At 37.4% G+C, this 17,074-nt stretch overlaps 1 protein-coding gene across 4 annotated transcripts in view; it reads left to right on the forward strand.

Moving 5' to 3' along the window:
• Positions 1-16,481, forward strand: part of Scgdelta (sarcoglycan delta) — an 810,958-nt gene extending 794,477 nt beyond the window's left edge. For all 4 annotated transcript variants that reach the window (XM_083120140.1, XM_083120139.1, XM_083120141.1 and 1 more), the window contains 2 exons: positions 5,416-5,539; positions 15,366-16,481. In XM_083120140.1, the coding sequence (XP_082976266.1) occupies positions 5,416-5,539; positions 15,366-15,548 (307 nt within the window). In that variant the 3' untranslated portion in view covers positions 15,549-16,481. The remainder of the gene's footprint in view (positions 1-5,415; positions 5,540-15,365) is intronic.
• The last annotated feature ends 593 nt before the right edge of the window (positions 16,482-17,074 follow it).

The raw sequence follows: 17,074 nt of genomic DNA on the forward strand, positions 1-17,074 counted from the left end.
AAAGAAGCAAAATGTAGTACACAAGAATGATAGACAAATGTATGAAGGAACAAAATAATTGAAGGAATACTTCTCTTACATAATTTTCAGAGGGGGTGGGGGTGACGGGATAGTGCCATTCTTGGACGCAACCGTCTCACCCATATTCATTTGCTGCAAATGATGTGCGTATGTATTGTTATTTTAAGTGTTAGGGATACGTATTTTTATTGAAGGTACCCATTTCTATTTCAATCTTACCAACTGTTTATCATCCATATTGGGAGATAATGACAGTGTTTTAACATTAAAAGAAGAACATAAATTAAATTTGAAAATGAAATCCTTAGAAAAATATTTGGACCTAAAAGGGATGAGGAGACAGGTGAGAGGAGAAGGTTACATAATTTAGAACTACATAGTTTGTATTCATGTCCAGATATTAGAATAATTAAATCAAGAACACTTAGGTGGACAGGCCATGTGGCACGAATGGGAGAGGAAAGAGGAGTTTATAGGATTCTTGTTGGGAAACCTGATGGTAAGAGACCAGTAGGAAGGCCAAGACGAAGATGGAGGAGTAACGTTGAGATGGACCTAAAGGATGGAAAAGATTGGATTGATCTTGCCCAGGATAGGGACAGATGGAAGGCTTGTGTTGCTGCAGCCACAAACTTTCGGGTTTAAGAAGAATAGAGAGTTAGTGAGTTTTAACAAATGTTTTTAGCTTTTTGAGAAGAGCGGGTCTCTTACCGTGTTCCTGAGGAAGCTTTTAGTTTGCCCTTTACTTTTCAATGTACTGCGTATGTTCTGTACAGATCTATTTACACACTTTTAACGTTTCTCAAGGGGCTTTAGACACTCTTTTCCTAACTTCAAGATAAGGGTTTTAGATGAGACGACATTAATTCGTACACTTTGAAGAGTGCAAATGGTCATATGTGCCGACTCGTCCAAAAATTTTAATTCATTCATTCTTGGTCTATAAAACTAGCAATCAATCTTCATTTAATTACTGTTGATTGATTGAGTTGGTGTTTTAAGTTATGCACAGTAAGGCAAATTGGGGCTGGATCTACAGTTTAAAGTGGGATCCGAACCACTCTGTGCTTCCACCAGGTATCGAACCCGAGATCAACTGGTTACAAGGCGACGACGCTACCACTGCGCCACCGGGGAGGCCCTGTTTAATTACTGTTAATAAAAAGATCATCCTGTCCCACGAATCCTAGAGGAAATTATTAATTCTCCACTGCGTAACAAGTGAGCAGAAGTTTCGTTGTTGCTTGCACATCAGTTGCTGAATTGGTATTGTAAGAAACGCCAATGGAAAAAAAAAGCATCATGGCGTCATAATTATAGAACAATACCGTGTAAATCTGTAACCGCAACGCACAAAGCCAGAAGCGACCGAGCAGAGTCTGCGTGTGCGTCACAAAGCTATGAAAATCCTCCACCTTTCTTATGGTAACAAGGTTTGGATCCCAAACTAAAGGAGGGTTTAGCTTGCGTCATCCGCTTAGCTTTTGAGAGCAAGAGACTTAACTCGAGACTGGCTTCTTTTCAGATGCAGCATCCATTCACCGGGTTGTAGTGGTTGAAGCGTCTCACAGTCTGCATTCAACAGGCAATGGCAGTGCGAAATCGTCTATTTACGAACAGCGATGTACAAGATAATACTGACACCACAGTATAGTATACATTTCTTGGGTGTTTTCACCTACGTCAGTAGTTACCAATTATTACAATGGCATCAGTCTTTTGAATCACATACAGGGCGGGGCAAATAAAAGTGCCTCCGGCGAGGGTGTACAGTTGGAACACTCCTGGTTATAGGAGGAGCTGCTCGAATTGGCTGCCGTTCATATCTTGGCACGCTAGAGAGCCGCTTGCAGCAGCGCGCACTGCTTTGCTCCGTCCACTCACTTTCCCTGTAGAACTGTAACACATACAGCAAAAAGTTGCATATCACTACATAAAGAATCTATCCACGTTTGTACTCGTAATGGGACCCACCACGTAATTGAAGATTTAGCCGCTAGCTGGCAGTATAACGCAGTTAACAAAAAGATGGCGTACACTGGTGATTGATTGATTTGCTTTATTTTACTTCGCTTCTTGTGTCACTATTTGGCTAATTTGCGAAGATGGGGATGAGTGATGATATGATGAAATTGACACTCATAAACATCCATGCCCAGGCTAGGATTCGAACCCGGGACCCCTGGCGTCGTAGCACGATGTGCTAACCACTCCGCCACGGGGGCCGGCGCGTACATTGGTGAACACAAAGCAGTTTGCTTCTTAGAATTCGCTAAATATGAGTCGGTTTTGACGGTACAACGGAGATTTCTCACGAAATATCGAACAGATGCACCTACAGACAAGACAAATCGTACGTGGTACAAGTTCAAGGAGACTGGCACATATCGAGCACCTGTAAGGCACGTTCCAAGAATGGAGATATATTTTATGTACTGATATGTACCTTTTTGCTGTATGTGTTACAGTTCTTGCATTATAAAAATTCAAAACCGCGGAGGTAATTATGAATCACCCTGTATATTTTGTAAACACGCTACGCAGATTTAATTACTACATTATTATCATGCTGTGGTAGTGGACGAAAATGCCGAAGCCTGTCAACTGACTTTTGAGATCCACCTCTTTCTCGTTCATCGTTCAGTGTACGGGTTGGTTCGAAGAAATTATATTCTTAATCCGGTTCGAGTTTGCCGACGGGATTACGCCATGTTGGTACAAGTTCTTAAGGGCCATCAACTTATGAACTTCGAACGTTTTACAAGTTGTTCTGGGAGACTCCTGAATACTAAGAGAAATCGACCTTCCCCCCTTTGCCTAGGTGCATAATCTTCCTGCCTGTCTTGGAAGCACGTCTTCTTCCCCTTACTCTTTGCATAATCCTTCATCTGGGCCTCTTCATCACCCTATTTTTCATCGTCCTCTTCTCATTTATTATTGTCCTCATGGAGTCTGGCTGGTCTGGGGAAGAATGCGAACATGAGCTTCGTTAAAGGACCTACTAACCCATTTTCTTGTTATTCCTATCCCCACTTCTCAATTGGTTTGTTAGTTTCCACGTTCACTCAGGTTACTAGGAATTGAGCAAGGGTCAATTTTCATCTTATTTTCGAACTAATCTTGTATGGAATACAATATATTGTAATTTAAATATTGTATGAAAAGAGATGCCAAAGTAGCTTGCCGATTGGAGGATGGTACGGTTACCTTATTTTCAAACCTTCAAATCAGGATTTTTCGGGGAAAATTGAGATCATTGGAGAGGGTAACATTGCCCGATAGATATACTCGCTTGTAGTGATCCAGTGTATTCCGTCCTTTTCCCATCGGTTGAAGCTGCTACTGTGAACCATATACAAACTGTTACACAATAAATCATTATATTCGTATATACACGTTAATGTCATGAATTGTCTGTCCTCAAAGAAATAAGTATGACCGTCCAAACTCCTCCCGAAAAATGTGTACCTGGGCACTCTTAGGTTACGAGTAATATCTTCAATCATTCAATCACTAGAGTATGAAGAATAAGTACCGTATATCAGTCCTTGGGCCAATATTTTCTTTGACCTTATACGTTTCAGTGTAGCATATTTCGCGTTGAGATGGACGAGGTCCCTCTGTTGCAGTGCCGATGTTGTAAAATGTGCATGCATTGAGTTGGTGTAACGATAGCCTCGGAGATAGACGAGCCGCTTGTCGTGAGTCTGATGGCATGTGCACTTGTATTGCATTCACAATAGTCGTGTCTTCTCTCCTCTTTTCTCTCTCCTGTCGTATCTCTCTCTCTCCTGTCGTATCTCTCTCTCTCTCTCTCTCTCTCTCTCTCTCTCTCTCTCTCTCTCTCTCTCTCTCTCTTTGTTGCATACTTAATAAATACTAGGCTATACTCCTCATCCCACCTTTCTTATCGATTTACTTTCTCTTTAGCTGACCCTGTCATTGTTCATATAATATTTACTGCATCCTCTTCTCTTCATCTCTCTATCTTCCCTTTCTCTACCTCTCCTTCGTCTCTACCTCTGATTCATACCTTTCATTATGTTTTATCTCTTATTTTTGCGCTGTCTTACTCTATAATGTTCTCTCCCTCCTTATGTTTTTCCTTCCTCTTTCTACTTTTGTTCAATCTTCTCAGTACTCAAAAGCTCTCCTTTATTTCTTGTACTCCACACTCGCTAACTCTATCATGTTATTCTCTCCTATTCAGACTTCGCTCTTACTTTATTTGCTTTCTCCAAATTCTCCCTTACTCCTTGTTCAACACTAGCTGGATCTTTCACTTTCGCTCGTTCCTTCTTTTCTCCTTCTCTTTTCCTTTCCTTTACTTGATTGTGGAACAAAGTCATTTTCTGCTCTCTCCTCACATATTTCATACTTAACGTGGCTCTCATAGTTTTCTCTCTCCCTTTATTGTCTCGCACGTTGCTGTATCCAAGAAAAACGAAACACTAACTTCACTCAGGATGGAGGGAAGTGAACCAGGTTCATAACTCAAATTTTATACCAAAATCCCTTACCTAACACTTTTGATCACTTCGACTGTTGAATTCAAATGCATCAGTGTCAATTGACCATTTATGTGTATTGTTTGATATCTTTGAAAAATCTAGAATCAAGTAATTGGTGAGCGACTCTGTTTATATGTTTGCCTCTAACCTGACTGCAGCTTGCAACAATGTCTTTTTTTAATTTCTCTTACAGGTCTGGGTAACCAAAGCCCGTTCTACAACTACAAAAATTGATAATTCTATCGGCGATATGATCTGCCAAAATTTATTTCTCCTTTTGGCCTGTAATTTAATAGTTTTCGAGGCAAATGGCTTATCTAGCATCCTCAGAACATGTTGATTCCACTTAAACTGATATCCTTGAACATCTTCCACCACTGCTTCTATCTTCCCTTTATTTCGGATTTCTACACTTCTAATTTTGTCTCGTAAGATTACTCCACTTAATGTTAATTTATTCTAGTTTTATCATGTTGATCTATCATTTGCCACCACATAGAAGAGCCGGTTTTGAAATTATGTTATGGTATATAATTAGAATTCAAACAATTTCAACAATGTATTTGCAATAATTACAATTGTAATTTCTATTGTTTAACGTCTCTTGGTTGCGACAATGAAGATGAATCGGTTAAATAATAAGACAATGACAATTCCATACCATAACTTGAGATCTGTGGTTTTGTACTAGGATACGCTAAACACTTAACAACGGCGATGGACTCAACATCGATGGCCTCGATGTTGTAACTTTCAGATTGTCCGTTCAAGAATGTGTTGCAAGTAACTTAAAGCAGCAACATACTGTAAAATATGAAATGTAATACAAATGGTTCTGTTGATGAAGATGTGGATTAGTAAGAAATGCATGTATTTCTTGCAGGTTAGAATCACCGACGCGGTCTTTGGAAGTGAAGGCGCCTCTGGGTATCGGCATCCAATCCCGGGCAGGCAACATCGGCGCAAGCTGTTTGACGGACCTCACCCTGCAGTCGATGGCGGGTTCGGTAAGTCTGATACCAAGAAGTTATGAGTCTCTCAATCTGTGATTCTGATTCTTTGGTTCAATCTTTTGTGTAGTATAATATTTCTAGGTATAGCACCAAGACAGTAAAGTTACCCACCTTGTCTCCAGATTCCAAACTACTCCCAGACAAGACCCTTCGACACTTTCGTGGCTAGACCAGTACCAGGCACTTCCAGACTTACGTAGACGAGAACTATACCACATCTTTTGAGTTTTGAGATTTGTTCTCGTCTAGACAATCATCAAAATACGAGACTAAATAATTTTCATACCTGTATCATGAGGTTTATTTAGACGAGAATGAGACCAGTTCTTTGATTCTTGAGTAGATAAGAACGAGATCAGGACGCTTGAGATTTGTGTAGACGAGAGTGAGACCATATCCTTTGACACTTGTACTTTGACGTTTGTCTAGGCAAGAATGGACCAGAACGTTTGAGACTTATGTAGACGAGAGTGAGATATCCTTTGACACTTGCACTCTGAGGCTTGTCTAGACAAGAACGGACCAGGGAGAGTGAAACCTGATCCCTTGACACTTGTACTTCGAGGTTTGTCTAGACAAGAACTGACCAGGAGGTTTGAAGCTTGTGTAGACGAGAGTGAGACCACATGATTTGACACTTGAACTCTGAGACTTGTCTAGACAAGAATGGACCAGGACGCTTGAGACTTGTGTAGACGAGAGTGAGATCATATCCTTTGACACTTGTACTCTGAGGCTTGTCTAGACAAGAACGGACCGGGGAGAGTGAAACCTGATCCTTTGACACTTGTACTTTGAGGCGTGTCTAGACAAGAATGGACCAGGACGTTTGAGACTTATGTAGACGAGAGTGAGATCATATCCTTTGACACTTGCACTCTGAGGCTTGTCTAGACAAGAACGGACCAGGGAGAGTGAAACCTGATCCTTTGACACTTGTACTCTAAGGCGTGTCTAGACAAGAATGGACCAGGACGCTTGAGACTTGTGTAGACGAGAGTGAGATCATATCCTTTGACACTTGTACTCTGAGGCTTGTCTAGACAAGAACGGACCGGGGAGAGTGAAACCTGATCCTTTGACACTTGTACTTTGAGGCGTGTCTAGACAAGAATGGACCAGGACGTTTGAGACTTGTGTAGACGAGAGTGAGATCATATCCTTTGACACGTGCACTCTGAGGCTTGTCTAGACTAGAACGGACCAGAGAGAGTGAAACCTGATCCTTTGACACTTGTACTTCGAGGTTTGTCTAGACAAGAACGGACCAGTACGTTTGAGACTTGTGTAGACGAGAGTGAAACCTTATCCTTTGACACTTGCACTCCGAGGTTTGTCTAGCCAAGAACGGACCAGGAGGCTTGAGACTTGTGCAGACGAGAGTGAGACCATATCCTTTGACACTTGTACTTTGAAGCTTGTCTAGACAAGCACGAGACTACAGGGTGATTCAAAAGTCCCCTAACACCCCCTATAAAATGTAAAGGAGTTAGGCTGAGTACAATTGGGCATGATAGGAAATGGTTATTCCTAGGGAGAACCATATTGGTGTGTTCCAAGCGGCCGCCCGCCATAATTTGCCATTGCAAATGATTATAATCAACGAATACCACTAAGAGATCCAGTGTTGCATGTGGCAGTTACACAAATACTCCAAAAGTTCCAGGACACAGGATCAGTCAACGACAGGTAACGACGATGAGATCTGGGATCTTTCGTTATCTTATTCTTTGATGGCGTATATTAACGTTATCATTTTCATTTCTGCGTCCAGTATATTCACTCTTAGTTAGCCAATTTGTTTATATTTGTAGTTTGTTTTTCTACCTCTTGGGTTAATAGCGACAAATAGGATGAATGACGAACTGATTAAATATACACACGTATGATGGAACAACACAATACACTGAAATCTTACCCAGGGATTCAACCTGGTCACTCTGGTTTTGTAGCGCTTAAACATTCCGCTACGCTGATCGGCTCGACCTATTTATGAGAAAATTTTATTATTTTTATTATTTGATTGAAAATAAAGCCATTGCATAAGTATGAAGGATTGTATTTTGTTTCTAGAGCACATTTTAGTTTGTTGGGATATAAAGAAATCATCACTTGTCATGATAATACTTATTTTCTCTGCCCTCCCCCCCATAAATCAATCTGATTAGACCCTACCGTTAATGCCTGTGTATACACATACAGAAATAATTGAAGTGTGTAGAATGGTTAGGGGGGGGTCAAATTTAGCAAACGTTTGACGAAATGGCCATGTGTTGTGTGACTGACCCGAAGATGTTCATTTATTTCATTTATTATGTTTTGCTTAATTTTGTGCTTAATACGCACGATGTTATATCTATGTTATCAATTTCTGTTTTGTTATATTTTGGAAAACGTTGCATTAATATGATGTATAATTAATTATAATCACATTCTTCATAATGTAAAATTACGATGTATACATTTCTATATATACTTTTGACCATAGCAACGAAAAAGAAACAAAACACAGTTGATCAATAAGTGAAAAATATATGGAAATTTTAATTAGTGAAGTCCGAGTTTCATTGAAGTTATCAAAATCTTAATTGCTATTTCGTAAAGTGAATACTATGACGCTTCGTTGAAGTTCAAGTAAAAGGCTTGCTTCAGTTGCTGAAATTGTTTTTTTTTACGAGTTCTAACCTTTTGATAGTGCGTATTATAAATAAACGACTGGTGACATTTGTACATACCTTGAAATTATTGCATAATACAGTGTTTAATGACTAGCTGAATAAACATTTAAGTTATTCATTAAACCACTGTATTACGCAATAACTTCAAGATATGTGCAAATGTCACCAGTCGTTCATACAGTGATATATAACTGCATTAAAGAATTACAGCTGCATATTTGTTGATACGTTATTTCCCCGTGAGGCAAGTGTATAGTTGTTAATGTTTCTTTGTAAAATTAAGCATACGTTATTTTGTTCAAATATTTTAGTCTAGTTGTTAAAACTTGTATTGGTTTCTATTTAGAAATGAACGGAAAAAGATTTTTTCCATACCATGAGTGACATCTGGTGTATGCTATGCAGTCTTTTGTTCGTATTTTCTTGTGTTTTTTTTAAAAAATAGTGTTTTCTTTAAAGAATCCCTCATAGTGAAATACGGTGCTTTTAGTTACTCGTACTTACTACAATCACACTTTATCTTCTAAAGTTAATCGACATGCCATGTTGTGGAAGTGTTGCTAAGGGTCGAGGAACTCTGGAGTTAGAAATATTGGTCTCCCAACAAAACAGGCTAATAATTTTGAAACGGATAATAAATTGCAGAATCACTTCACGAAAGTTAGTGTTCATTCTAGATGACAAACACATACGTCCAAGTTAAAGGATTATGCCCTGGAAACATCAAAATAGTTTCAACTTAAAAAAAAAATATATGTATACTCACAATTACTTCCAGGCAGTGATGTGCGTCTACGCGTAAACAACGATAGTCTACATTCTACACGTAGACTATTTTATACACGTATATGACGTAATCTATGTAAACAACATGGTGAAAGGTGATAACTTAGCAAAGGGCGCCGTGGAATTAAAAGAAAATTATACTGCATATCAGTTGCTGATGTGTGAGCAGAACTTTTCATACGCTCCCTTCAAAGTTCCAACAATTTCTCATCTAGGAAATAACCTAAGATAGGAAATATTCTAGTCTTTTATGGAATAGAGACTAATTTTGCCTCACGACTGCCATCTGTTGTTTCTTTTGCATACTATTTATCTTCTTCCTTAGTTGATAATAGAAGATAACAGAAATCATGTTGTAAATAGGATTCTTTTCAGTTCGTTAGGAACCAATACAGTTGAAAATGTCACTTTCCCTTCATGAAACCGTTGAAAATTAATTTTAATGCACTTTAGATTGTCTACGTAGTCTATGTAAACTACAACTCAATGTAATCTACGCGTAGATTACGTGTAGACAACGCATGTAGACGTAAACTTATAGTCTACGGCACATCACTGCTTCCAGGTTAGTATTGGTGGCAGAGACGTCTCGTGAACGCATGCAGTGCATGCTGCGCATGCGTCTATTGTGTGAAAAAGGACAGCTTGCTCTGCGACGACATTCATGAGCGTTTCTACATTCTAATGTCTTCATATAGGAGAATGATTTATTTTACACGAGAGCGTTGAACAAAGCTTATATTACATTGCTTGTATCTAAAGTGACGCATGCGTCAATTGTGGGAAAAGAATTATTATTTCTTTCACTTCAGATCCAATAAATGTAATATAAACTTAGTTGAGCTCTCTCGTGTAAAATAAATACTTCTCCTATATGAAGAAATTAGAATGTAGAAATGCTCATGAATGTCGTCGCAGAGCAAGCTGTCCTTTTTCCCACAATTGACGCATGCGTAGCATGCACCCTATGCGTTCACGAGACGCCTCTGATTGGTGGCACTTGGGTTACACGGGTCCAAATACCTACAAATAAACACAAAAATGTATGTTAGTTTTTTCAACAAATTGGCCTTAGTTTACAACTTTAGTTTGAAGAATCAAAAATACAATAATCTTAAGCCAGTAACTACAAAACTATTATTATTTACTGCTATATCCTAGGCTTTCCAGTGTATTTTTTTTAAAAAAAAAGAGGTAAACGAAAGCATTTCTCCTCAAACAGTTCCACCCAAGGGCGCCCGGGGGGGGGGCAGAGGGGGCACTCGCCCCCCTGAGATTTCTGGAAAGAGTTAATGCAATTCGAATAGTGAAATTGTGTCGATATTTGATTTACAGCAACCACTATTATTATTATTATTGTTAGAAGTAGTTACATTTAAGCTTACAGTCTATTTTACACTGACTTTCTAACTGTACAGCTTTTTTTCTTACATGAATTTATATGTTGAGTGTACAGTTATGCAAATTGTATATAGATTACAAAATATGGAAATTGCAAATGTATGTAATTTAAAATGAAAACGTAAGAAAGTAAAGTTTAAACAGCTTTTCAAGTGGCGCATGTTGAGTTTGTGTGTGTGCGTTTTAAGTCTACTTTATGCACAGTAAGGCTAATCGGGACAACGTACAGTTTAAAGTGGGATCCGAACTACTATGTGCCTCCACCGGATATCGAAAAGCGACGCATGTGAAGGGGACAATGAGGTAAAGTGTCAGTATTCGTAGAATGAATAATAATTATTATTATTATCATTATTATTATTTTATAGTAGCCGTCGGCACGTAAGGACATGGATCATAGGTACAATTAAAGACAGTAGATTAAGTGGTGTCTGACTCTGATTATTGTCTGTGCATTGTGAAAAAGTACAATAAGACAAAGAACTGTTCATCAACAAAATTATAGATGTTTATTGAAAGGTAGCATGGCGAATTCTATGCAGATAGTAGACTCGAATCTGAACTTGTATACAATGCCAAAGTATTTTCAATTTAATTGAAATTTATGATTTGTAAAGTAGTAGTAGTAATAATAATAACAACAACGAAAATAATAGCAATAATAGTAACAGTAGTAATAATAATAATCTTCTATAAAAATGGATGTGGGTGTGTATATTTGTTTGTTCCGGCATAACTCTCGAACGCCTGGAGCAATTTCAACCAAACTTGGTACACGTATCACTTGCAATCTGGAAATAATAATGTTGGGGTAAGACACCCCTGGCAATCCTAGGGGTGGGGTGGGAAGGGGCGACATGTAAAAATAATCGAGAACCACCGATATTAAATTCCGCACAGACAGACATCCGTGACTCTATGCAATCCCGCACAACGATAGTGTTTCTCGGGTTGTCTAACATTCAGGCTGTGTTGCGAATGGAATCCATAGTTTTCGTGACACTCCCAATGCGGTTGAACTGCAAGTTGGCATGGGGGGTGAGAGGGGGTTAAAAATAAAATGCCACAAATTACCTAGATTAGTGGCGAATCCATAGTTTTCGGAGTCGCTAAGCTAATTGGTGACATTCACGATCACATTTAAAATTAGTTACATTTTAGACTATAGTTAGAATTCATTATTTTCCTGTCTAATACAAGATTGGGATAAATAAATACCCGGGCAACGCCGGCTAATCAGCTAAGTAATAATAATAATAATAATAAAAAGTTTCTATGCCCCCCTTGAGAAATAATCCAGTGGGCGCCATTGATCCACCTTCTCCAAAACTAATTGTTTGAAGCCTTGGTATACCTGGGACGAACATATATTAGTCTAATTTGTAAATATATATAGCATCGAATGAAATACGCTATTTTCGCCTACTATTCAGTCTCCGGGATGGAAGCATGAAGCTCTATCATTTCTCCCTCGCGGACGTCTAGGAGTGTTTGTTTCATTTATCGCCCCACTTTATGCACAGATAGGACTACGCCTATAGTTTAAAGTTGGATCCTCCACCGGGTATCAAACCCGAGACCCTTTGATTACAAAGCGACGACGTTACTACTACGTTATCAGGGTGAGTCCCCGATGTCTAGAAAATTTATTATCCTCGTCCCCTTAAAAACTATAAAGGATTTTCATTCTACAGTAAATGTATTTGTTAAATGGATGAAATATGGAAGTGCATTACCTGAAATCAGTTTCTTATTAGGTGGCAGGTACAAATCTATCATTTTTTAATTTCTTTTTTTGTAAATAGGCATTTTATGTTGTTATGGATATATGGATCATTATTGATTGGTTAACCGTGAGGAAAATAACACATTTATAACAATAATCGATGTCGGACTGTTTTCTACGACATCAAAAAAATATATTTCCTAAATATTAACTTACGTAAGGTGTTTCATTTAGATTGCGAGTAGGATTTGAACTAAGTAATGAAATATGCGATGAAACGTTCAGATATCTACACAAAATTCTCGAAATGAAGTATGGCAACACGTTTACACGATCTAAGAATCTAGCTTCCTAAACATCAAATAGCAATTTTCTATTGTTGAAACACAAACAACTGTGAAGCTGACGAGGAAACTACCAAAGTTTAGAGGCGGGTACAGATAAGCCATTCCGTATAACCACAGGCCAAGGATGGTAAAATTTAACCAGTTATAGTATTTTAGTTGTTACCACTTACTTATTATTAATAAACAGTTTAACATTATAAATAATTAAATATTTTCAGTCAATAATACTGATGTAAATATTGGCTTCATGTACACTCACCTCACTTAATACTCCGACAGTTTGTTTCTTTACACAGCATATTTACATAAGATGCAATTCAACCTACAAGTGTATCAAAATACGCTGTATAAAACATACGTTTCAAACTTCGTTGACCCTGTACAATATTAAGCGTTAATTTAAAAGCACCTACATGTGTGTCTGTATCTGTGCTGACAAGAGCGGTCGTTTCGTGGAACTGTTCTAGAAAATGTTAGAATACACACCGTAACGCCAAGAAAACAAATAGGCTGTAAGAAACGTTATTTGAGTCCCTGAAAAAGATCCAACAATCGAGCAGGAAAATATGAATAAAATACCCTAAGGGCATTTCATTGTCACTGTTGGGACACGCGGACTACATTTTTGGCATTAAAATAACTATTATACTGATAGTGAAGCAACATTTTTCTTATAAAGGGTGTCTCAGAAATATTTTCGTTTTTAACTATTAAAATAAATACTTATTTTTTTTGTATAAAGATAAATTTATTACCAAAAGAAAGCATAAACATTACATTTTTATTTGTTGAAAAGAGTATTGGACAAATGGTGACCGTTCATGTTTTCACATTCAAATATTCCTGAAGCGCTCAGAAGTTACAGTTTAAGCATTACCATGATCGTTTTCTAATTAATCAAATTTTCACATAAATGGGCATGTTAATAAACAGAACTGCCGATACTGGGCAGATGAAAACCCCCAAAACCTTCATGAGACGCCATTACATTCACCTAAAGTTGTCGTCTGGGCTGCCCTATCAAGCCAAGGAATCATTGGCCCTTATTTTTTGAAGATGATCATGGTAACTACCCTTAAAATATTTTCTTTCCAAGATTTATATCTATAAATGAAAAGTTTTGTGTCACGGGTGGGATAAATACAACACTGCATCTTACATAATAGGATATTTATTTTTAATTTATTTGAATTTTCAATTTCGAAAAATAAATTATTTAAGACAATAAGAGAAGGTAATTAACCTTTTAATATTCTAGTGGAGTTGAATGGGAAATGTAACAATCAGATGAGAAACAAAAGCAAATGAAACATATTTTACATATTGTTCGTTTATTTTACCTTCTAAATTATGTATAATACTTCAATTCTTGTCCAAATGACAAGTCTATATTGTTGACACACAAGATAGAATAAAGTTGCAACATTTCAATTTATTTCAAAATTTGAGATCCAGGCTGACTTTGATATTGAATGATGCCCTATATAATCTTGAGTTAACTTCCCAAAATAGTGCAACAGTTTAAATAAAGTGTGTGTTAAAAGCAGTGATGTGCCGTAGACTATAAGTTTACGTCTACATGCATTGTCTACACGTAATCTACGCGTATATTACATTGGGTTGTAGTTTACATAGACTACGTAGACAATCTAAAGTGCATTAAAATTAATTTTCAAGGGTTTCATGAAAGGAAAGTGACATTTTCAACTATATTGGTTCCTAACGAAATCAAAAGAACCCTATTTACAACAAAATTTCTCGTCTCTTCTATTATCAACTATTGATGAAGATAAATAGTATGCAAAAAACAACAACAGATGGCAGTCGTGAGCCAAGAGTGGTCTTATCGCCATAAAACACTAGAATATTTCCTATATTAGGTTTCTTTCTAGGTGAGAATTTGTTCGAATTTGGAAGAAAGGGTATGGAAAGTTATCCTTACACATCAGCAACTGATACGCAGTATAATTTTCTTTTAATTTCACGGCGCCCTTTGCTAAGTTATCACCTTTCGCCATGTTGTTTACATAATTACGTAATCTACGTGTATAAAATAGTCTACGTGTAGATGCACATCACTTGTTAAAAGTACGTGAATTAGTTCCAATGAAGCATTCCAGGGGGCAGCACAAATGTAAAAAATGTGTAAGATCTGCTATAAGCGTGTAAGCCCAGCTCTCTATGAAAGTATAACGTATGTACTCAGACCCACAGATGGACAGAAAGCTACGTAGATCGCAAAATAAGAGGATCTCCGAAATGAGGTGCCTTGTAAATCTCCCCAATTTTAAGTCTCGCAAAACTATTGTGTGTGTTAGATACTATGTATAATTTTCAAAACCTTTTCAGTGAATGTAGTGCTCTTTTAAGATACCGTATTTGCCCTTTTTTGTACACGTTTGTTTTAGGAAACCACTGAATATTTGAATTAATTTACAGTATTTCAAATATAAAGTAATATATAGGTCTACTTTCAACACGAAATTTACGTAATCTAACTAGGAAAGAATACGTTTTAATCTTTTTCGTCAGAACCCACATATTCACCTCCAGAGCTACTTGAAACCTCACTTAAATCAGAATTGAAGGTACAGGCAATAAAAAACTGAGTATCGGCGTATAAGACGCATCCTATTTTTCTGGCCTAATTTTAAAGGTAAAAAGTGCTTCCGGCAAATACGATATGTTCTATATTTGGACTGTACTGTTAGAACAAAATGTCTACTAAACCAATGGTAATGTTTAAATTGAGCAAGGCACTTTTCAACAGGCATTCTATATTCTTTGTAGGAGCCCAATTTGGTTATGTGCTAAAATTTACTTTCGTTGATTTGCTGAAAATGGCTATCATTTACAGATCTTGCCTTTTCTTTTATTTGAAGGTGAGACTCAACGCGTCGAAAGTGATTCTGCCCAGCCTGAAAACGGCGACAACGACTTCCAGACCCGTCAGCTCTCGAACGACTGATCACGAGATCTACCAGCTATGCGTCTGCAGCAACGGGAAACTCTTCCTCGCCCCGCCAGATGGCCTGTGCGCCGCAGATAGTGACGTCTGTCGGTGAGAGTGGAAACTACTTCGCGTTCGCGTCTGAAACTTTTTTTTAAACGAAAGAAAAGCACTTTGGAGCCAAAGAACTATCGTGATGAAGATCGCTTGTGAATAAAAAGAATGTGTCAAGTGTTGTTTAGAAGTGATACGAGGCTATTGTTGGACTCTACATGCAACAATGCAGCTGAAGAACGCCATGATATCGTACGAGGAACGTCTGAGCAAGTAAACGGGACAAATTATTATGAAACATAGCAACTACAGGTAGTTAACTTACAGAGTAAGAATATATTAATAGACGTTACGTGTCTATCATGTAATAACTGGTCATATCATATCATCGTGCATAACGTACTTTCAGTTGTCGCGCGGCTGCTAGTGCGCATGCGTGGCCCTGAGTGCTCGAAACATCTTTAAACAATGTTGCCAAGTCATCAAGACCTTGTTTTTAAAAGAATTATCATATTTAATAGTTGCTTTGCAGCTGTGGATGTAGGTGTATGTGTGTGCCTGTTTATTTTTTAATTCAACACTGTCGTGCAGGATTAATATTCAAACAACAGTGCCGTAGAAGAAGAAAATAACTTGCATGCTGGTGAGATGTATGTGTGTGTGTGTTTAGGTCCGCCATCTTGTGTGGCAATCTCACTACAATTAACGGGAGCAATAAAATACAACGTTCTCTGTTAGACTATGTTATCCTGTTGTCAAAAAAGGTTAGTTAAGCAGTTTACCTCATCAAAAAGAGTAACAATAGCAAAAGAAGTATTATTGGAAGAAAAACAAACTAAAAAGAAGTAGCTAACAATGGAAACTTGAAGTAAAAGAATTGTAACATTTTTTACCTTAATTTCGCTTCAAGTTTTTTTTAATATTTTTCATTTTCTCACTGACAAAATTATGTGAAAATGATTGAAAATATATAATTGAAATAAAACGAAGAGAATAACGGTAATGCTATATTCCTGTTTCATTCACTATGACTAAGTTCCATTTTTTCAGTGGAATGTGTTAATTTAGATAAGAACAGCCTATAGATAACTTTATATTAGCAAACAGAGAACCAATAAAATTATACCTGATGTACCTATGTGGCGCTGACACAAACAGTATATAACCTACACCGTATTTCATCCAGTTTATATCAGAACTAGAAATGGGAATTTTAACGAAACGGAACGCTTTATTTCCGTTAACATGGTGTTGTCATTTCTCTCTCTCTCTTGTTCCTAGAGCGATGAGATAACTACTAGTGAAATTATACCCTTCATTACAATTACTGGAGGAAAGGTCTAAATATGGGCCCCCCCTTTTTATGTTGTCATTTTCGGAGTAAAAAATAAATATATCAAGCACCTACCTTTAAAATGCATATCTATGAAATATATACTTTAATGTAATAGCATGATAAAGTATAGAAGGTCTCCATTTTTTAAAATAAAAAGGAATTTCTAAAAAAAATGGTAAAATGATGTATTTCAAAATTGTGGTTTAAATATGGGCTACTAGTGGCAATATCACAAAAGCAATTAAAATTTA

The sequence above is a fragment of the Lepisma saccharinum genome, chromosome 3 (genome assembly GCF_977018435.1).
Source record: "Lepisma saccharinum chromosome 3, izLepSacc3.1, whole genome shotgun sequence".
In the NCBI taxonomy this organism is placed as follows: Eukaryota; Metazoa; Arthropoda; class Insecta; order Zygentoma; family Lepismatidae; genus Lepisma; species Lepisma saccharinum.